Raw genomic sequence first — 22,487 nt, 5'->3', positions numbered from 1 at the left:
CTCATAACTGAAGGAGTCATAATACCCACTCCTCTGTATGGGTGCGATGCCTGGATAGTCTACCAGCGCCATGTCAGGAAATTGAACCGTCTCCACCTGAGCTGTCTGAGGAAACTGCTGAGGATCAAGTGGCAGGACAGAATCCCTGACACTGTAGTCCTCAGCAAAGCCAATATTCCCAGCATCCCCACCCTGCTTGCAAAGGCACAGCACAGATGGACTGGCCAGGTGACCAGAATGCCCTGCACGAGATTGCCAAAACAAGTCTTCTTTGGCAAGCTGAAAAATGGCAAGCAAGCACAAGTTGGCCCCAAAAAGTGCTACAAGGATACCCTGAAAACCTCCTTGAAGAGCTTTGGATTTGACCTGAAAAGCTTGGAACCCCCAGCTCAGGACTGACCTGCCTGGAGAACAAAAATCCAGGAAGATGCAGTCCTCTTTGAGAGCAGGAGAAGCTCCTGTGCTATGTTGATGAGGTAGCTGCCAAGAAAAGACTTGTGGCTGCACCTCAGAACTCTACATCCTCTCTGACCTGTCCAGTGTGCCACAGGCTCAGATTGGTCTGTTCAGCCATCTGCACACTCGCCAAAACCCAACATAATGAGCTGTGCCATGGTCATCATCAACTATGATGTATGAACAAAAATAGGGTGTAAAAGCCGGTTAGAGATTGGCTACTGGTTGCTAGGATGAGAAGAATAAAGGCTATGGGGCAACATATTAGATTCAGCGCACTGTTTATGTGTATACTCGCATGTCTACACTAATTTAAATAACAAATACAGTGAAAGGGAGTGGCTAATGCTTAAGGCAAGATGACATTGGATAAATGAAGCTTGTTCCTCTCCCCTTGTATTCCTTGCATATTTGCAAATGTTAGGAAAATACAGATGCAAATGTGTGTACCCACATACATGTAGGTATATACACTGCATCCTATGCTGGTCCACTCATCCTCTCAAGCGGGATTGAGGGTTACTCAATAACTAATGTGTGCTTTTAGAGGAGTGTGCTGCATCAGGAAATACACCCTCAAAGATGTATGTGGCTCAACTGCCAGACACATGCATGTATACATTTTTGCACAGAGTTACTCAAGCTTACCATATCTCTCTTCATACGTCCCTCTTTTTCTCCTCTCTATTGTGTACACACACACACACACACACACACACACACATACACACACACACACTCAAACACTCTCTCACACATGCTCACGCTCTGCTCAGCTCTAAAGGATCAGTAGCTTATAAACTGGCTGCAGTCAGCAGTCAGTCTCTCTGTGTGGGGAGTGGAAGGAAGGATATATTGCTTCGACTGGATGGAACAGAACTCAAACAAGCCTTACTGGATTGAGTCATATTGGGCTGGGACATTTTACTGGTGAACCAACACATGTTCCCTGTTGGCTTTTACCAGACAGAACTGGGCTGTTTGGGGCTCGAATGGACTGATTTAGTTCAGCTAAACTCTTGCTGGGCTCGATATGGGTGGACTGTGTTGAGTTCGCCTGCAGGCCTTCGGGAAAAAGGGCTGTGATAGACGGAATTCCCTGTTTTTTTTTTTCTTTGCATCCCGCCCTCTCTCCTTCTTCCATCCTCCCCTCATCTTCTCCTTTGCTCTTTCACAGCAGACATCCAGTGTTGCGGAGCAGACAAAGGCAGCAGCCCTCAGTGCTTCTGTTCATCTGCTGGCTCCTTAAAAGACGGAAAGGGAGAGAAAGAACGGGGATTTTTCTTTTCTTTTATATTCCCTGCTTTTGTAAAGAGGGAGCTGCTGGTGTGAGGAATTACCACCCAAGCTTTTTTTTGTGCAGTTAATCATCCAGAGGATTTTTGGATATTTGCTTTTTTCACAGATTCCTAAATTTCGAGGAAATCCTTGGACTTGCAAAGAAAAGAAGCATACATTAAGTGTGTGTATTGCTTAAATTTTGACATATCTTGGCTGCCTTTACTGTTCATTTATTGGTGCTGGTGGTGGTGGTGGTGAAGCCGGGGCAGGCATGGCCCAGCAGGCAGGCATGGGGGTGACCCACCAAGACACCCTGGCAGTGCCCCCCATGCCCAAACACTCCGGCTTGAATGAAGACCTGGTGAAGATCCTGCGGGAGAACCTGCTGCAGCCAGAGAGGCCACGAGGACACCGGCGGTCACCCTCCTCCATCTCCCCCCGCCTTTCCCCCCGCAACTCGCCGCGACTGCTTCGCCGCATGCTGCTCAACAACAACATCCACAAACAGAGGCGCTTCACTGTTGCACACACATGGTGAGACTTAGATGGACAGGTAGTGACAAGAAGGTTTACTATTGTCAGTGTTGTTTGTGTAAGTGGCTGTATGGATGAATACGGAGCTGAAAAGGCATATAAAGTGCATATGCTTGTTTGTCTTTTGTCAGACAACATGTGGTCTAAACCGCACCTTTGGCAAACTTTCAAGGTCAGGACCGTGTTCGTTGAATGCTGTGGGTGCAAGGGAGTGTGATAAGCCATTTGAGCAATTAAACTTTGTTTGCCGTTTAACTCGAATGCTTTCCTGTCACAGAGAAATGGCAGTGAGCATGTGCAAATTTCCCTTGTAGGTTATTCATGTCAAATCTCCTAGGAAACCCTTTTTTTCACCTTAGATAATGAGTTTCTCTCTCGCTCTCTCTGTCCAGCTTAATCTCTATTTCTGTCTTTCTCCCTCCTCTCCCTCCGTGTGTCTGTTACCCATTCTTACTCCTCTCAATCCCCCTATCTTCCTCTGCCCTCCCTCCTCCTGTTCTGTCTCTGCTTTTACCTCTGTGTGATATACAATAGAGCATATCTGAAGATACCTTGAGATATACCCCAAAGCTGCCTGTCTTGTTAGGTAGGCAGAGTAGGAATCCATCCATCACTATATTTCTTCCCTCCTGCTGTGGTTTTCTCTCTACACCTGCCTGCCTGCCTGCAGTTTTTGACTATTAATTAGTCTTCTATTCCTGGCTGTCTATCAGCCTCTGTTGCACTCGCCCACGCCTCATCCCCTCCCTTCGTCTCATAGCTATTCCCCATTCGCTCTCCCCCCTGCAACTCTTGTGTCCTTCCCACTCTCATTTTTTCCCCTCCCCTTTAACCAATTTATTTTTTTCCCACTACCTCCTTCCCTCCCAGCACCCTGCATTCTAATCTCCTTCTCCATTTTTTACGACTCATCTCTCTTTCTCTTCCCTCTCCACATTTCTTGTGTCCCACTTCCTCTGCTCCCAATCTCTGCCATTGCACACCTCCCTTCTGGCATCTGGATCGGGCTGATGATGTAATTGAAAAATGCACATATCCACACAGACATTCACATATCAGAAATTCTTGAAATGCTACTTCCCAGTTCTTTTCCCTCTACCTTAAGGTGTGTTGCAGCTCAATTTTTGATTTAATACAGTTGCTCCCTTGTTTCATGAGATATTCTAATTTCAGTCTCGCTTCACTTTTTCTTTTAATTCCCCAGTGTCCCTTTTTGTGTTATCTCTCTTTCCTCCGCTCTTTTAGATTTATCATCTCTCTTCCCCACTTCTTTTCTTTTCCCTTTGCTTCTTATAACTGATGGGACTAATAGCGCAGGGAGATATACAGTACATCTTTTGGCTCCTATAGCTTTTTGCTATTTTAAAGCCACACTGCTTCCTTTGTGTCTATAATTTACATTTTATGAATTAATTATCTGTGTGCAGAATCATAGTGTGCCTGTGTGTGTATGTGCAAATGAGATGATTTTTACGTGGTTGTTAATTCCGATTATGTAATTTGACACACCACCACCGTCGTTGTGCAGCTTTAAGTAGAAATGTGTGTGCTGCTTTAAGCAAAAAGCAATTTGTCACAGTTTCATATTAAGAAGCAGAAATACTTTCATTCTTTGAATGGATTTTCCCTCTTCCCTGTTATGACACTGAACCTTGTCATCAGCACAACAGTGGGGCAAGTGAGTCTGGTTTTCAAGAAGTCACACTTGTTAAATATCTGCAACTGATGAAAACAGCAGATGTGGAAAAGAGCAAGTGACACTGGTAGCATGACAATGCATTCATCAGAGATCAGAAAATAGCCATGATTTAAAGAAAAAATACATTTCTCAGCAAATTCTGTCATGATATTCACATGGCACATTTGCACATATGGGGGATATTCTTTCATTCTTTTATGGGTTGAATCATTTAAAATAGTACCCAACTACAACTTTGGATTACTGCTAAACCATAGATTCACACCCGCTCCATCTTGGAGATCTACTGTTGACATGCTCTTTAGCATGAATTGTAATATCCAGTTGTTTCATGGACTTCTAAGCACCTTCCATGTATGTTGGAGTTGCTCTCCTTGTCCTTTCATGTACTCCTGCACACCTGTGCTATATATAGTATACATGCAATTAAATACTCTTAGTAAAGAAAGAACAATGAAGGCATTATTTTGTCTTTTATATGGTTATCAAAAGAATCAGCATGAAGATACCAAACCTACAGAGAATTTATTCTGCTAACAAGTATTGTCTGTGCAGCCAAATCCTGTCAGAGATGATGTCCCCGGGCCATAGAATGCTACTGCAGTTCAATAAAAGATTAAAAACACATAAAATAGCCATATTGGAACTGCACCCTGAAATATGTTTAGAGACTTCCTAAACCAGAACTACTCACCAGAGATTGAAAATGCAGTCGCAGAATTGTTTTAGAATAAACTACACCAGCCACCCTAGCTTTTTTTTTAAAATGTTTTTTTAATTAGTTTTGGGATGAAAATTGAGTTTGTGGTGCAGAGCCAATTAAATTAGAATAATTAGATAGTGGCTCCATAGACTGCAAGTAGGATCATTTCAGTATCAGAATCAGAAAAACTTTATTGATTCCCGGAGGGAAATTGCTTTGTTACAATTGCTCCATTGCTAAGTAAAAAGGTAAAAACTACTATAAAATAAAATAGTAATAATGATAAAATACACAGAAGTAAATAGAAAAATGTACAAATGCAAATGTGTAAAAGGTAAATTGCTCGATTGCACAACACAGTTAAGAAAGAGGAAGTAAATAAGTAAAAAGATAAAAATGACTATAAGATGAAACAGTAATAATAATAAATACACAGTAAGTAAATAGAAAAATGTATAAATGCCAATATGCAAAAAGTAATGTGCTGGGTAGAATTGCAGTTAAAAGTGCAAAAATGGAAACATGCAATAATAATAATTAACAATAATTTAAAAGTGAATTAACCATAATGTGCAATAGTGGCAGTAGATTGTGTGAGTTGTAAAAACTGTTCAACTTCAGCAGAAAGGTGACGAATTGTATATCTGGATGGCCACAGGAAGGAAAGACCTCCTGTGGCGTTTAGTGGAGCACGTAGTCATTCTGAGTCTCTTGAGGAACGTGCTCCTCTGGCTAATCAGAACACTGTGTAGAGGGTCGGAGACGTCCATGATGGAGAGGAGTTATGGCATCATCCTCCTCTCTGCGACTACATGCAGAGGATCCAGCCCCGCCCCAAGGACTGAGCCAGCCTTCTGAATCAGTTTGTTGAGTCTGTTGGTGTCAGCAGACCATAGTGTAGAAGATGGTGCTAGCCACCGCAGACTCATGCATGGTGCCACAGACGTTGAAGGACTGGAGCCTCTGCAGGAAAAAGAGCTGACTCTGCCCCTTCCTGTAGAGAGCCGCAGAGTTCCTGGTCCAGTCCAGTTTGCTGTCCAATGGACACCCAGGTATTTGTACACCTGTACCATCTCCACCATCCGTCCCTTAATGGAAAGAGGAGTAGCAGGAGTCCTGGAGTCTCCTGAAGTCTACCACCAGCTCCTTTGTTTTGCTGATGTTGAGCTGCAAGTGGTTCAGCTCACACCAGTCCACAAAACTGTCCACTTACCTCTTGTACTCTGCATCCAACAACTGCAGAGTCATCTGAGAATTTCTGTATGTGGCAGGTCTGGTTCAATGTTGATATTGCTCTTTTCAAGTGATTGCTTGATAAAAATCAAGGGGTAAAATAACACCACCATTTTCCTTTTAAAATTGTGGATTTAGATATCTCAAAGTTTCAAAAATGCCAGTAGTTAACACTCACTGTGGTGTTTATCCTTGGCTACACTTCCCTGGTTTCCGCTCACACATTCTTCACAGTCAGTGTTTCATGCTGTCTGGCCTTCACTCGAGAAAACATCTCTGTACATAAGATGTTTGTGAATCTGAGCATGAAATGTACATTTTATTAGAAACAAGTCGATGCATCCTGACTTTGACTGTTGGTGTGACAGGAGAGCCAAAGTAGGAAAAGACTGATAAGAAAGAACAATGACCACTTAATCATTGTAACTTGTTGGTCATGTACCTTTTGTTGCTTCTTGACATTTGAGAAAATAAGTGGCAGACAGAATATCAGAGTGTGGGAGGTTAGCAGAAAAATTGTTGTGTTTGCGTGTACATGTGTGAGCAAGGGAAAGGGAGAGAGACTATTTGTAAGAGAGAGACACACCATCAAATGGCTGTAAGCGGTCGGGAGGTTGACAACTGCAGTGTAATTTACTTCAATCACCTCCTCATTGTTTTACAGCTGCAGGGAATCGCAAGTCTGCTGCGCTGTAAATCTGGTGACATACACAGCCCTCAGTGGCTCCACTCCACACTTCATTAACAAGACAATCCTTCTCCATGGACCGATTGGCCTGATATACTGCTTTGCTGTTCTTACAGACGTGATACCATGAAAACCATATACAAATTGTTTTATGATCACTCTGAGAACGCTTCAGAAAATGCATACCAAGAGTTGATTGGCTTCTCTACTACTAAGGACTCTGATTGGCTGTAATTATTTGCAGAAACATACTGCAAAGAAGGTACTTTTGGGGGATTTAATGGAATATAATGATTTGCAGAGTTCAAAGCAAAAGGGTTTCGTCTCATAACACGACAGACAGTTCCAGTTGTTGACAAAATGTGATGATGCTATAATGGATTTTTTAAAGCTGTAAATATTTGAGCTGGGGCTTAATTTGTCTGAGAGGATTTTAAGTAGAGTGTGGTAGTTCTTATTCAATTGTTGCCAGTATTATTGCACCCTAAGCTGCGCAACTACCTCCAGCAGCAGCATTAGTGAGGCTTCTGTATGGAATTAAAGTCGGTATCTGCAGACCTGGGTGTGTTGACAACAGACTTAAGACTCAGCATTACATGGTGCCTCGCTATAAAGAGATATTTTAGGATTTGAGTTGTTTTTTTAACAATAGCTAATGTATATTATCATTATTTGATTGGGACCGGAGCTGATGGTAAAATGCTATGTGCAAATTGGTTTTCAGCTAACTGCTAGAGACACAGCGGTTGCTAATAATTCCTTCACCTTAAATGTAAGTGACTCTTTTTTTGTATGTGTGCATTGCGCAACTGTCTTTCATACTGACACATTCATTACCAGTGTACCGCAACTTCTGTAACATGCTTACATGTTCGGACTTGTGACACAGTATAAAGGAGGGTTAATTGCTTTCAAGAGCCATGTCTGCTCCAAAATGATTGTGTTGATAGTGCCTGAGATAGCTTTTATTGAATAAATGCCTCTGCATGTGCACATGTGAGAAGATGTGATCGAAAAAATACCCTCACACAAAGTTGATCATTGATTGCTCTCAGCATAACAAAAGCACAGCACATATACAGCAAGGGTTGAACGGTGTACTCTCACCTTGAAGTGACAGACAGACTGACACGCACGATTCAGTTTGTGTACTCTCTCCACCAGAATAACTATGTTGATATCCTGTTTTCAACTTTCCTCCTCACTGACCCTGAGGTATTTTTAATGCTGTTGCACAACACTGTCTGATGCTGCATTGCAACAGTGCAAGTGTCTACTTTATGTAACAGGAGAGGGGGATTTCATCGAAGGGAGAACAGGTGGCTTCGACTGGTGGTGCTGATGCCAATGCTTCTTCTCTGGCCAACCGGCGAGTTTTGGTGAGGATGGCTGGAGGGCTGTAGACATGATGAATGATGGATAGCTGGATAAATTATTAATGATTGATGGGTGGGTACATGCAGAAAGAGTGGTATGGAGGGAAGGCGGCAGGGCAGAAGCGAGGGAGAGTGTAGGAGTGGAGGACGTCAAGCTAAACGCAGTGGTGCTAATCTAGGCAGAGCATGACTCTTTCTGCTTCTCACTTTGTTTTATCATCTCTCTCTGTATGTCTTTCCCGCTTTCTCTTTAAGACAAGTGATGGACTTCTTACACTAATTGTCAAGGTCTCACAGTTGTTTCCAAGTGCTTCTAGTTGTTCCTCTTCTGAATAAAATTTGAGCCAGAAATTCACGTTTGTCAAAGTTGTAGAATATATATGTCAAGAAGGCTATATACTTATGATATACTGTATTGTATTTGAGATTTATCTCAGATAAATTGCTTCAGAGCTGAAACAATAATCAGTTAGTTGATTGGCAGAAAATTAATGGGCCATAAATTTGATAAAAGATTAATCATTTCAGTCATTTTTTAAAACAGAAATGTTAAACATTATCTGGTTTTTCCATCTCAAATGCAAGGAGTTGCTACATTTCTTTGTCATACACGATGATAGCTGAATGTCTTTGGCTTGTGGGTTGTTGTGCAGACAAAAAGCAATTTAAATATGTCACCTTGGGCTGCAAGAAATTATAATGAGCGAACCAGCAGAATGATAGATAATGAAAATAACTATAAGTTGCAGTCTGTCAATACAGACAGTGAAGGTGAAAACAGCAGATTTTCCTCACAGTTAAAAAAAAAAAAGCTTTCAAGAGCAGTGCAAATGTGTTTAGGATGATTTAACAAGTAACACATTTCTGTAACAGAATGCTCCAGTGGCCCAAACACATGATGTACTTCTCTGTCAACTTGCCTAGTTAATCCAAATTAAATATGAGGTGATTCATGTGGTTGGATCCAGCACTGACTTTTACAAACCTGTTCCTGGTTCTCAGTACCTTAATACAGCAGCGATTTGCTCATCCATGTGTTTACCCCTTAAAACTGAAGCCCTCTTACTGCCTCCTCAGTGAGTCTGCAGTGAGTTTTCAGTCATTTATAAGTGGCTTTTCCAGGTGCAATAGGACTCTACACCTACCTCTGGTTGTGGCTTTAGATGACATTTCTATTAATAGCCTGTTCAGCGCAATGTTGGGTGTTCTTTTGTCTATCCAATTTCCCAGTCCATGCTCATCAACTTCCTAACGTTTTTTGTTTTTAGGGTGTATACTTTTGTTTAAGTAATTACCTTCCATTGCTCTGAGGTGGCTTTTGATTGCAGCCGTCATCCTGCTGTGCAGCAAGGAGGATTCTCCAGGTTTTATCAGCCCAAATGCTGCTCTCCACCCAGGAGAATAGAGCGCCTGTGATTTGCATACATATGAGCAATTCAGCAGTACTGCTGCTACTGTGCCACCAGTGCTGGCGACATGATGCATCAGCACAGTACAGGCGTTTCAGTTGAAAAAACAGGCAGATATGGCACACGAGTTTGTATACATGTGCACAAATGTACACTAATAGACATATACATATTCATGCTGTCTGACTCTCTCTCTATTAGAGATTAGGGGTGTGAATCTTTGGGAATTTCATGATTTGCTTCAATTCCGATTCTTGGGTGCCTGATTCAATTCAGAATCGATTCTCGATTCAAAACCGATTCTCGATTAAATTAATAGAAAAGGGGGTGACACAATTTTCAGTCTCTTGCTGCAGTATACTTTGTGTCAAACCATTCACTGTATCCTTATTCCACTGAAATACAACACGAAACATAACTGGCAATTAAGATAAATGGTGTGCAGCCTTTTTATTTTAAAACTGCATTAATTAATGAATTAATTAATTTGAAAGCATCTTACAGTCTCCTGCCTGTATGAGAATAACAAAATGAAGGGGGACGCAGAGTGCTCTGCTGTGTTGCTATTAGCAATATGTCTCCAGCAGTGGAGAACAGCCTCGTTGGTGCAGCAGATTTGGTTTAAGTTGTTTAATGCTGCAGTGTGTGCTCGTCAGCCAGTCTTGTTTGTTTCTGCTGGAGTTTGCTGCTCCACTCCACCAATGTTAGTCTCTGATTGATGGCGTAGAAAGTATTCACAATATACTTCACGTTTGTCTCGCAAAGGTAATTATTTAGTCAATAAATAAAAAAATGCTTGCCACCACTGTCTTTTTTGAAGATGGATTACAAGATAACTCTAGTGTGTGCAGGCTGTAGACTGTCTGGGTGCTGCACTGCCTTTGCAGTTGTGTTCTAACATTTAGAAAACTGCTTTTTTTGGGGTTTTTTTTTACATTTGTGAATTGATTCAGAATTGTAGAAGTTAAGAATCAAGATCCTTATGTGAATTGTTTTTTTTTCATCTATCCCTGTCAGAGATTTAGACAGGACCTTGGTTATATGACTCAGCTTTGACTTTGCATTCTGTACTAGTGGCCAAGTCAGTGCTGGCTGAGATGAATAAGAAATATAAGATTATATAACTGTGTGACTGAGAGAGACTGTGAAAGAGAGACGAATGGGGAGTGAGGTATAAGGGGATGGAGGAAGAGTTTTCAAGGTTTATATTCAGGAAAGGTATTTTGGATTCCACCAACTGTAATAAAAAAAGAGATAGAAGCCCCCTGGAATTCCAGCTGAAATCCAATTATCCCATTTAATGTGGGGTTATAAAACAGAACTAGATTAATACATCTGTGCTGCACTTCCCTATTATAAATAGAACTTCTAATGCTCCACACTTTGTTGTACCATGTTGTTGTAATGGCCATTGAATGACCTTGAATGGTTGCAGACCAGACCAGGCTGTTTTCACATTCATCTGCTGAAAGTTTCTCTGTGCTCATTGAAAATCCAGTTTTAAGGGGTGGGTCTATGAGCAGGATTTGTGACATCACCAATAGTTCAGAAGCCAATCCTGGTCCAGTATTCAACTTAGATAAGTGTGATGTGGAAATTGAAGCATCCAGCACACAAACACTGAGAATGTACTGTACAGTAAAGTCGGAGACATTTTGTGTCCAGCAGTTAAACTTCTGAAAAGAAATACATTTGCATATTCATAGATTCTTGAATTTTTCATGAGGGAGGAGGATTAGATGTCATTTTATAATATAAATAATAATTATACTTTTTTGTGGAAAAAACATATCAGACACGAATTAATATTCAAAGTAGAGTATTTTATATACATCTTAAAACATGTCTGGAGGGGATCTTTAACATAGTATCTCCAGCAGTGGAGAGCAGCCTCTCCGCTGCAGCACCGTTAGCTCTGGGGAAAGCCATCGTTGTCCAACAAGCTGAGCGGGCGCAGGGTTTTCAAGGTGAAACCGAATTATTTTCTTCACCTCAGAGTTGGTTTAAGTTGTTTAATGCTGCAGTGTGTGTTGGTCAGCTGGTTTCATTTGTTACTGCTGAAGTTCACTGCTCTGCTCTGCCAACATTAGTCACTGATTGATGGCACAGAAAGTATTCACAATATACTTCATGTTTGTCTCGCAAATGTAATTATTTAGTCATTAAAACAAAGATTTTTGAAGATGAACTACAAGATAACTCTAGTGTGTAGAGTGTCCGGGTGCTGCACTGCCCTTGCAGTTGAGTCCTGCTTTTTTCGTTCCGTTATTATCTAACATTTAGAAAATTGATTTTTGACATTTGTGAATTGATTTAGAATCGTAGGAAATAAAAATCGAGATTCTTATATGAAGCAGTTTTTTTCACCCACATCTAATTATTTGATACTGACAAGCTTCTATAAAAGTTCAATGATATCAAGAACTAAGTCATTGTAAAGACTCTACTTTGGAAAGAAAGAGTTCTCTTGAAAATTTGAAAGGTCAAAATGGAACAAACATCCACACACTGCATTTGCTAGCAAAATATATTCCTAATATGTAAATGTGTCCCCTCATTGTTATGGTCATTAAACACCCAGCATGCAAATATGAAACCAAAATAAAATCATTCATCTAGCTACAAATACATGTGTGTAATGTTTCAGCTTTAATCTGCTAACTTTGCTCTTATATCAATTCTCATTTAGTAACAAGTATTCAATTAACACCACTACTGGAGTGACACTGTAAGATACTTTGAATGATGTTTGCAGCTAGAGTAGATTTGGCACTCCAAGGTGAAGGTGAATATAGACCTGTGGATGTGGTGATTATTAGATACTCTCTCAACCAGTCACATCACTGGTCTCATAGACCTTAAACAGCTGTGCTAATCACAGTGACGCATGATAACGACAGTTCAACAAACGGAAAGTCAAAGGCTGCGGTTTAACAACATATCTGTCCTGCTACCTTCAGATACTGCAGAGATTTAATGAACTGAAGTAGAGGCTTTTCTTACGGTATAAAGCAGCTGTGGAGAACAGATACTGTAAGAGTCACTCATATTAATTTATAGATCAATGCAGACTCATTTACTGACTTTCCTGCTTTAACCACATTTAACGTTATTTTCTGTGCCAATTTTGGTTGGAGATTGTTTAATTGAAATAACTTTTTTATATTTCAAGCATTAATCTCTTAGTGCAGCATGTGTGCAGCAAGTATTTAAATTGCTTTTGTTGATAAAATCACCAAAGCAGCAGCAGATTGACGTTGCAACAGAAACAGATGTGGTTCTGACACATCCGGTTTCGGTGCAACGTCATGGACCAAATTTCTACCAAAATACAACTGGCTTTGCGCTGCTTCATTTGAATGAACCTTTCACCTGATTGTGAATCTCCTCCCACCTTTGCACCGTGTGCTCTGCGCTCGTCACCAAAATAACACACACAGACAGGCCAAGTGAGTTTCAAGGTCAAGAAAATACCAAAAAGTTGGAGTGCTGCTTGCACTGGTCGTTGTGCCTCCACAAAAATAGGGCCCTGAGTGTCAAAGCAAGTCAGACGTGTTGGTCTGCTTGAAAAACATGTATGAACACATTCTGTACATGTGTTCACAATGAATGTTGGATGTGCTGAGAGACAGAAAAAGGAATAGTTACAAGCACTTGCACTCAACGATTTAGAAAAATGTTTTAAGTGAATATTCCCAAATTTGTGCATCCTTGGCCTTTCAGCTTGGTCCCACTTCCTCCGCTCTTCATTTTCTTCACATCGTGATCAACAAGCCCGGTGCAATGCCAGAAGTAGTCAGGCTCACATCCATTACATGTCAAATTCTATAACCCTTTTGAAAACCAGTGGGGAGACTAACACTGCCTCCAATTCTGCTGGCGGATCCTTTTTTCTTACTTGTTAAAAGTGATGATACCACCCAATCTAAATAGGATTGTCATTTGATGTTGATCCATGTGACGTTCATCTGAGTTCAGTTCAGCAGGTCCTCAGTGAACTGAAATAAAGGGTTATAGGCATATTGATAATCATTTCCTTCCAACAGGTCCAGACACATGAAGGTGTTTTAGCAGTGGTTACTGCGCTACCAGATTTAATTAAATGATGATTGGAATGAATCTGGGTTGAAGAGGCCACAGCTGCAGGGCCTCATCAAAGGCCTTTTGATATGTTGATATCTTTTTGATTCAACAAAATGACTAGAAGATTCTGGCAGTGCTAGCTCCAACATGTCAGCCATTCATTTTTTTTTTAATTATTTTATTTGAATATTTAATTCATATTTATTTCATTGGTTATATTCATTTACAAGCTTTAGTTTTTTCTGCAACACACAAGATAAATAGGTTATGGATGTTAGTGGAATAGGGTTTACAAAAAGACAGATGGAAAATGGATATAATGAGAGGAGGTCATGGGATATTTCGGTACTATTTTTTACAGCATATTTGAGTTGTTTGATGACTCACTTAATCAGCGAGGAATATGAGAAAGTCATTTCACCACATACAGTAAATAAGGTTTCTGAGGTCTAATTTGTGACTTTGACTGTCTTTGCTATGCATTCCTTCTTTCTCATTTCCCCCATTTCACCTTCTCACACTCTTTCTTTTGTTCTCTTGCTTCCACCTTCATTATCCTCAGCTGTGTTTTATTTCTGCTGATTTCGCCACCAGAACTTTGACTTGATTGCTTAGGGAGAATTCAGTTACTGATTAGGGTGTCGCTCTGATAAATGCAGCTGCACCAGAGCCTCCACAGAATAGCCTGAGGACGGTGAGAGTTGGGGAAGATGAGTGCCAATGTGAGGGGAAGTTTTTAATAGCTATGAGTGTGTTCGTAATGGACTGCAGATGGCCATGCACTCTTTTGCGCATATCTGATATGGCCACCGTAGAGGTTGAGAGGCACTAGCTAGGTTTCCGTCCCTTTTCACAGATCCATTCTTACCACAGTTGTAATAACAGAGAGAAAGAAAAAAAAAATGTTCCCAACTCAAAATGATGGTTGGATGTGGCCTAAAGCTTTCATTATCATTTTCCCTGAGAGAGCCTTATTAGCCTGAGGTGAGATCCATTAATGATACATGGCTGCGGTAAATCCATTGGTCAAGTCTGATTATAGTTGGCAGGCTCAGCTCATTAAAGAATAATTGAAAGTATAACCCTCTCAAGTCATAATGCCTATTTTTCTGTGCTTAGACTCCATTAGTTTAAGGTCTTTTTAGGTCAGTGTTAATTCACACATGTGAAAACATGAAACCTGCATTTCTTCTTTATAATTGGCCTCAGTGAAAAAAGTTTTCCAATATTTGGATTTGGCACGCACAGAAGCTATGGAATATAGTGTACAGAGATACAGAGTCCATTTGTTTCTTTTAACACAGCTGTTGCAATATGCAAATGCATATTATAAAAGGAAAGGTAACAACATGTATGCAAAGTATACTTTTAATATTTATATATAAGGCTAGTGGCATGTTGTTTGTTTGTATCCATCCATCCATTTTCTTTACCGCTTATCCTCTAGAGGGTTGTGAGGGAGCTGGAGCCAATCTCAGCTGACATTGGGCGAGAGGCGGGGTACGCCCTGGAAAGGTCGCCAGTCAATCACAGGGCTAACATATATAGAGACAGACAACCATTCACACTCACATTCATACCTTTTAGAGTCACCAATTAACCTAAAAAAATATGAGAGTTTGATTTTTTTTTTTTATGTTCCGTAGATGAATGCAGTGCCATAAAGAAGACACAGACTTGTGTTTATCACAAAGATGAGAAAAAATGTTGTGATATGTCAGTTAAAGAATGTACAGTGGATCTCTGGATAAGAAATGATGCCCTAAAGAAATCTTTTTTTCCGAGAAAGAAAAAAAAAAAATCTGTCCTTGCTGTGAAAGTCGTGAAAATGTTTTGCCTTTTCTCTACATTCTTCTCTACACCACTCTCTCACTCTCTATTTTCCTCTGGCTACTGCTCACACAATAGCTGTTCAGTCCTCATCTTATATCAACTTTTCAAGGTTTAGCCGGATATTGAAGAGCCGGGCATTGTACGGTGTATGGTTCCTCTGAGGTCAGATTGTCCTCAACAAGGTCCCGGCCCTGTTTCATCCCTTTGAATTCAGTCCAATTCACTTCACTCAACTTTTTGGTGGTCTTAGCTAGACACGTAAGAAGCTGCATCCTGTCATCCATGTAACGATTGCAAAGATGATAAAAGACAGACAGAGGAAGAAGGACACAAATCTTGTAGACTCCTGTGACTCCTAGCAATTAGGTGGCGAGCACGGGGCTTCTTTTTTTTCATTGTCATAAAAGAAACGAAAAGAAATCGTCGTAAAAGAAAACACCTTTGAAACTGCAACAGGCAACCACTGACTGACAAAGAAAAATGAATCTGCAGTCCCTCTGACTTTTCAGTGCAGTAAGTCGCAACTCATCTGTTTCTCTTCTGCTTTTGCGACCCGCCTACCATCTTCAGTGCACCTTGTGTTGTCTGTCTGAATGTGGCCTTAGCACAGAGAGACAGAGTCCACCTCTAGCAGTTCTAATGAGCTGCATGTCCAATTAAGATGCAGCTGCCTCCTGTGTTGTGAGAGCCATCCTGTTATTGATGTCATCCCTTGATCATTTTTCACAGCTGCTTCCAATATCCTGCTCTTTATGAGGGTGCGTTTTCATCTTTTATGTGCTCGCATTTGTGTGCGTATGTGTGTGCAAATATAGACTCTGCAAATACATCTGGTGGATTCAGCAGTGCCTTTGTGTTTGTGCATTATGTATACACGCAAGTCTGTATGTGTGTGCTTCTTTACCAGTGTGTGTGTGTGTGTGTTTGTTCTTGTTTGTGTCAGTACCTATCCTGATTACCAGTCTGCTGTCTGTCTGACCACTGGGGTGGTCTTTGATTGCATTGATTTAGTGCCACTGCATGTAGTAATGAAAGACGAAAAATGAACAGTGTTGTCTTGAGTATGAGGTAATTGGTCTGCACCTAGTTTCTCAAGGTTCCCAGGAGGCATAGGGTGAGACAGAGGGAGGAAAATGGTGGGGTGGGGACCGTGAAACTCATTGCTGTATGTGTTTACAATTGCGTGTGCATGTGTGTGAGAGTGTCTGTGCTGTGTTTTTTGGATGATAGACTGCTCAGAGCGTTCAGAGCTTCAGTGTGATGTTCATACTTATGCTTCATGTTAGTTGCAAAATTATCTCAGCCAATTATACATACAAGTCTGTTCTGATTGCTCATGTTCTAGTTTTGAGTCACAGTGGTGCTCATGCAGTGCTACTGATTTCCCATCTTCAGCAATCTGCAGTGCACTATGCATTAAGGTCAGGTTATGATACAGTATATTGCAGGAGCGTTTATAGGACAATAGATTGATTATCAACATAAAATCTGATGTTATAATCTTGCTTAATATAAAATTTGGAACAGCATTTACATAGCTGGTTGGGTAAATTCATAGTATAACCAAGATTGTGACTTCACCACATGCATATCATAAAGAAGCAATTCAGTTATGCAGAGCCACATTGCTATATAGGCCAGATGCTTGAGTGGCAGGTTTATCTGTGAGCGAGCAGATGGTTTGGAGGAAGGAACGTAAAGTCTACGTGTCATGGAGGAAGAAAAGTTGAGTGTATAAGGAGGGTTGGGATAAATGCCGTAATTTCCTGTCAGGCTGCCCAGCACCAGGAAAATTAGGAGTGGCGGAGTGTTTTCATTATCAGAGGAACCCTTAACAACTGTGACAGAGGAAAGCATCTTGCCAAGGTAGCAATCACATCTTAATTTGGTCCCAATTCTTTACTACTGTGTACATTCCACACATGTTTTGAATAGGGCTGCAGTTAACAACATATTAATCTGCCAATTATTTTTTTCAATCAATAATTCATCTCCAAATTGCTTGTTTTGTCTGGTTAGCAGTTCAAAACCCCCAAATATCCAATTTACAATGATGTAAAAGTGAGAATAGAGCAGCAAAGCCTAACACTGGAGAACCTGAAAGTAGAGAATGATTGGATTGATTCTTGATAAATGATTAATCAATCAATCAATCTGTCATTTCAGCACTAGTTTTTAATTAATTTTTAAATACATTCACGCTGGAAACTGGCCAACTCTCGATTTCTGGAACAATAAAAGAAACTGTTTTCTTGTACGTCATGCCCCAGAGGAAGTGATAGATGTTTCTATTCTGATATGCAGTAGTAACACAACGCTATTAAAAATATTAATATGTAATATGTTATTTGGACTATGAATGTTGTAATTGTCTCAGTGAAGAAAAAAATGTCTTAATGAACTGAAGTCCTCTACATAATACATGTTCTGTTGTATTCTGTATTGATATATTTTCTATGGCTCCTCCTGCACCTTTGAAGATATCTATTTATAGAAACAGATGAGTGTGTTGCAGTATCAGCCATGTGCACCATGTCTGGCTGCAAGATTTTTTTTTGCCAGCTTTCAGAGAGTGTCTGGATATTGACCTGAAGTGGAAGGATTAGTGCAGGTACTTAAAACAGATCACCACCTCAGACCACCTCTCATGGCTTTAAATGGATGCTCTTGGCCACAGCGACTATCAAACCACGAGAGAGTGTAAAGATAGGTTATGTGTTCAGAAGGTGACTATGTGTAAGCCATGATCCACTGGATGGTTGTCACAGCACTGGAGATATTTTTCCTCCATATTTCCCCAAAAGAACTTTTTAAAGTGGTATACACTGACTGAACCCCAGATATCACATATAATCCCTGCTGAAAGCTTTCATCAAAATTGGTTTTCACTGCTTTTAAGTTCAGTCACATAATGAAATGTTGTCTCAGCTGTGATTTTTTTTTTTTTACACATAAAAAATAAACAAGTCAACATAGTTTTAACCCTTCTTTGCTTAATAAACTGTGCTTGAATTGTTGCTTTTTCACACATCTTATTACTTGGTGAGTTTTTACAGCAAACTGAACAATGTCTGCTCTTCAGTCCCTATGGCTCAGTAGCTTGGCAACATGCACTGCAGTAATGCCCACACATGGTGTAAACAAGGAAACCGGAAACACACAGCAAAACAGTTACATCACACATCACCCACATCACGTACAAACGCAAACTCTACAATGTGCAGATGTATAGCCAAAAATATGTTTTGCTGCTTGTATCAGACACACAAGTGCTTAATCATGTGTTTCCAAGTTCATGTAGTGGTAATGGTCATTGGAATGGAATATATGTGAAACATCTCACTATTATATGAGTTACAGATTTATGATGTGGGTTGATATTGTTGACAGAATCTAAGAAATACTGTATAGTCTTGCTTGTCTGGCCAGTATAATTATAATGGCCAGTGTACTGAGTTGTTTCTGTCCCATGATGTGGATAAAAGTAGAAACGCACCGATTGCAATTTTCCTGGCAGATTCCAATTTCCGGCTTTTTAAAAGTCTGGTCTGCCGATTCCTGCCAATTCTGATTTTGGCCGATTCCGATTTTCTTTCTTTCTAAGAACTATAATTGACAACATACATAAACATTTTTGTAACTTTTCTTTTAATAGAAAATTTAATTGTATGTTCATAATAAAACATTTGTTCATATAAAACATAAAACATGAACACAGTATTTGGTTTTCTAACTACATGATGAACTTTTAAGATTATTGAAATCGAATCAAAGTAAAATACTGATAAAATATTTGTCTGTGGTGCAGAAAAACCCTGGTGGGTACAAGAAAGTATTTTCCCACCCTATTTTTCACCTATAATATTTTGTCATTTCCTAAATATGATGTAATCAAAAAGCACTTTACTTTGTATAGCAAATATCAACTCTCATGTCATTTTAATAGTGTAGCACTCAACATGTGTACAGTCTTTTCACTCTGCTCTACTTATATGGTCATCATATCTTGATTAATAATATTTATTAGCTGTTATTATTTCAAATTTACTATTTTATATTTTTCCCTACAGATTGAAACACACAGCAGGATCCATGTCAGTGTGTCAGATAATGAGAAAGATGTTAAATTAAATATAATATAAAACATTAATGTCAGGCTTTTCCTTAAAAGGTAAAATCACCTGGTTTCAGGTAAACTGTGTGTAAACAGCTGAACACGTCCTGGCGTGTAGACTCTGTGTTTATATATATATATATGGACCAACTCACTGACTCACCAGGAAGATTAGCTCAACAGACCCGGGATGGTCCAGGTGTGGCCAGTGTTCAGGCTGCCACCTGAGCCCTGCCTGTTGGTGGTTGTGATGATGGTGTGTGACATGTTGGTGGTAAATAAAATGGGTAAAATAATGTTTAGACAAGTTAAACCTGCAGCAGACGTGCTGTAATGTTACCAGTTCATATCATTCAGTTCTAGTGTGTGTGTGTGTGTGTGTGTGGCTGTGACCTTGCTGTCTGTGCCACTGTGAGCGAGACGTACACACGTACACACATGTGCCGCACAACCATTGTGCGGCACGTGTGTAAATTTGACCGGCAAAAAATCAGATATATGAGACTGATCGGGGTCTGGTCACCAGTCATGGCTGATCAGCTGAAAACCGTCTGTTTTCGATCGGTGGCTGATTGATCAGTGCATCTCTAGATAAAAGGGTTTTTATCAGTAAAATTTTGGCAACACAGGCTTCATTTTCAGCTCTTAGGCAGGAAAGGATTTTACAGATTTTGGACAAAAAAGTGCTGTCAATTTTATCTGTATAGATTAATCTCACTCTGTTCTACAAACTGCAGCTGCATCAGTGGAAGAGGAAACTGTTCAAAACATCCATCAATGGCATGAGCATAGGATGATGTGGTCCTTAAGTCTTTTTTGAAATCCCATATGCTTCACGTTTGTTTATTTGTTCATTTTATTGGATCCTCATTAGCTTCTGCCGTAGCAGTTGCTAATCTTCCTCAGGTCCATACTTTAAAAATGGCTGTGTCACTCTTACTCAGCTGCATTTATGTCATCCATGCACCAAAGCACAATTTCTCCCAAACTGCACTGACTCTGCTTTTAACTTACTTTACCTTGGAATGTGTCGCTGTTAGCTTCAGCCAGCTAGCAATGAATGATGACAAGTTACACTGCAAATTTTCAATCAAATGTTAATGGGACAACAGATAGTCATCATCATGTAGCATCAGGCTTTTGCCATCAGATTTCATTACGCAAAGCTTTGGTTCTGCACTCTTGGTTTTTAATTACTCAAGGTGGCTGGCTTTGGAGGAGTTGGGCTATCCTCAAATAACTCTGGAGTCTATTTTAGATTAAAATTATTCTATGAAGAACTCAAGATTTAAAAAATTGCAAGATTATTGCATCAGTCAGAGACTGATGCAATAATCATGCCATATATTTACCCCAAAATGCAATGCAATGATTTACAAAGCTGTTAAATATAAGTAAAACCCCATTTGATTAATGGCTCTTGACAAATGATCAGTCACCTCTAAAATGGTGTATTTGTTTTAATAAGAGCTTTTGTTTTTGATAATGGCTTTAGGTTTTTATATTCTGTCTTTGTCAGAGCATTTGATGTAACCCTGACATCAGTAGGGGAAAAATACATCATTAAGATTTAAAAAGTGTCAAACGGATGATATAATTATAATTTGAGTACTCTTTCTAGAGAATTTATATTGTTATTTTCAATACTGTCACAGTTGATTAATGTAGCAATGCTGTTTTGTAAAGATAAAATACTGCACTTTTCTAGACTCAAGTCCTTTATGTTAACATTGCCACAGGATGAGAGAGAGAGGTGAGGAGGGGGGACTTACACACTGTGCACTCTGGATGACCTGGTCTGGCAGAAAATCTACTGCATCTCCAGCAGCCTACATTTTAAAGTGTTTATGATGTTATATATATCCACTATAGGTAGATTGTATGGTACTGATTGAGTGCTCTCCCTTGAGGTTTGTGGTATTACAGAAAACACGTGCACCCACACATATAGTACACATCAGGATGCAGTGAGCCTCATAGAAAGCAGAGCTGTTCATTTTAGGAAGGTGTCAGAAGATCTTGTCACATCTGGATTGTTCATTGATTTCCAAGAAAAGGTGCTTCCATCCACTGGCCTCTAAAAACATTGGTTTCCCTGACAACAGGCTGCTAACCTGGATATGAACTCTTCCTGCCAACAGCATTAAGAGACTGTTATGTGTCCAAGCATGTTGGAAGGCTTTGTGTTCAAACCCCCTCCCCCTGCTTTCTTTGCACTTGCGGAGGGATGACCCTTTTGAATCGCTGTGTGCCTTCCGTCTTCTTGGCATGAGGTTTGATTGCATGTCTTGTCAACAGTATCTAATCCAGGATGCTTACACCTCAATTTCAGTGCTCATTCAAACTCTGTGGACTTAAAGTGTATTTGTTTTCTAAAGATGTTAGTTGTTTTAGGCTTTGCATAGTTTGTTTTCAGACCTGTTGGTATGATATCCGGATAATTGAATTCACCTGTGCACGAATTTCCAATCTATCCCGAAGGGCCAAGTCGAGCGCTGAATTTCCAATGTTGCACAACTTGTAACACACAGCAGACAGACAGTCGCTGCAAACTTTCTGTGTTGTAATATTGATAACAAGCTTGAAATAAGGAGCTAATTTTAGAATCTAATGTACCTTGATATTTAGACTAAGGAAATAATGGCTATCATGCCACAGCTTCTCTTAATTACTTCTGGTCTGTGTTTGATTAAGAAGCTGCCACACCATGTCTTCTCTGCGGTATGAGATGTGTGTTGATGAATGTGTCTCTGTGCGTACGGATGACTTGGTTGGTGGTGTGTGTGTGTGTGTGTGTGTGTGTGTGTGTGTGTATGCACTTGTCTTCATGTTGCAGTGGGGGGTAAAATTGATTTGAGAGCCAGAACTGCCTAATCTTCTTTTAAAATTGGTATTCGACAGAAAGCTTATCTCAAAAGCCAGAGAGGAGGAGGTGGAGCAGAGAGAAAAAAGGAGAGGAGGAAAAAGAAATGAAAGTGGGATTGGTGTCTTGCGCGTCAGTGGCCTGATTCTGCATTGACTTCTTTGTTTAGACTTAACTTGTTTCTGCTGGATGAAGCATGGGACTAGCATCCAGAG

At 40.1% G+C, this 22,487-nt stretch overlaps 1 protein-coding gene across 4 annotated transcripts in view; it reads left to right on the top strand.

Annotated features, from left to right (window-relative positions):
* pde4d (phosphodiesterase 4D, cAMP-specific) overlaps positions 1-22,487 on the top strand; it is a 191,432-nt gene that overhangs the window by 85,674 nt on the left and 83,271 nt on the right. For 2 of the 4 annotated variants that reach the window (XM_044374203.1, XM_044374228.1), the window contains exon 2: positions 1,634-2,271. The exons of the other annotated variants lie outside the window; for them this stretch is intronic. In XM_044374203.1, the coding sequence (XP_044230138.1) occupies positions 2,009-2,271 (263 nt within the window). In that variant the 5' untranslated portion in view covers positions 1,634-2,008. The remainder of the gene's footprint in view (positions 1-1,633; positions 2,272-22,487) is intronic. 4 annotated transcript variants of the gene reach the window in all.

Source organism: Thunnus albacares, chromosome 2, assembly GCF_914725855.1.
Source record: "Thunnus albacares chromosome 2, fThuAlb1.1, whole genome shotgun sequence".
Classification (NCBI taxonomy): Eukaryota; Metazoa; Chordata; class Actinopteri; order Scombriformes; family Scombridae; genus Thunnus; species Thunnus albacares.
Note: the sequence above shows the minus strand (reverse complement) of the source record. Positions and strands in the feature narration are given on the sequence as shown.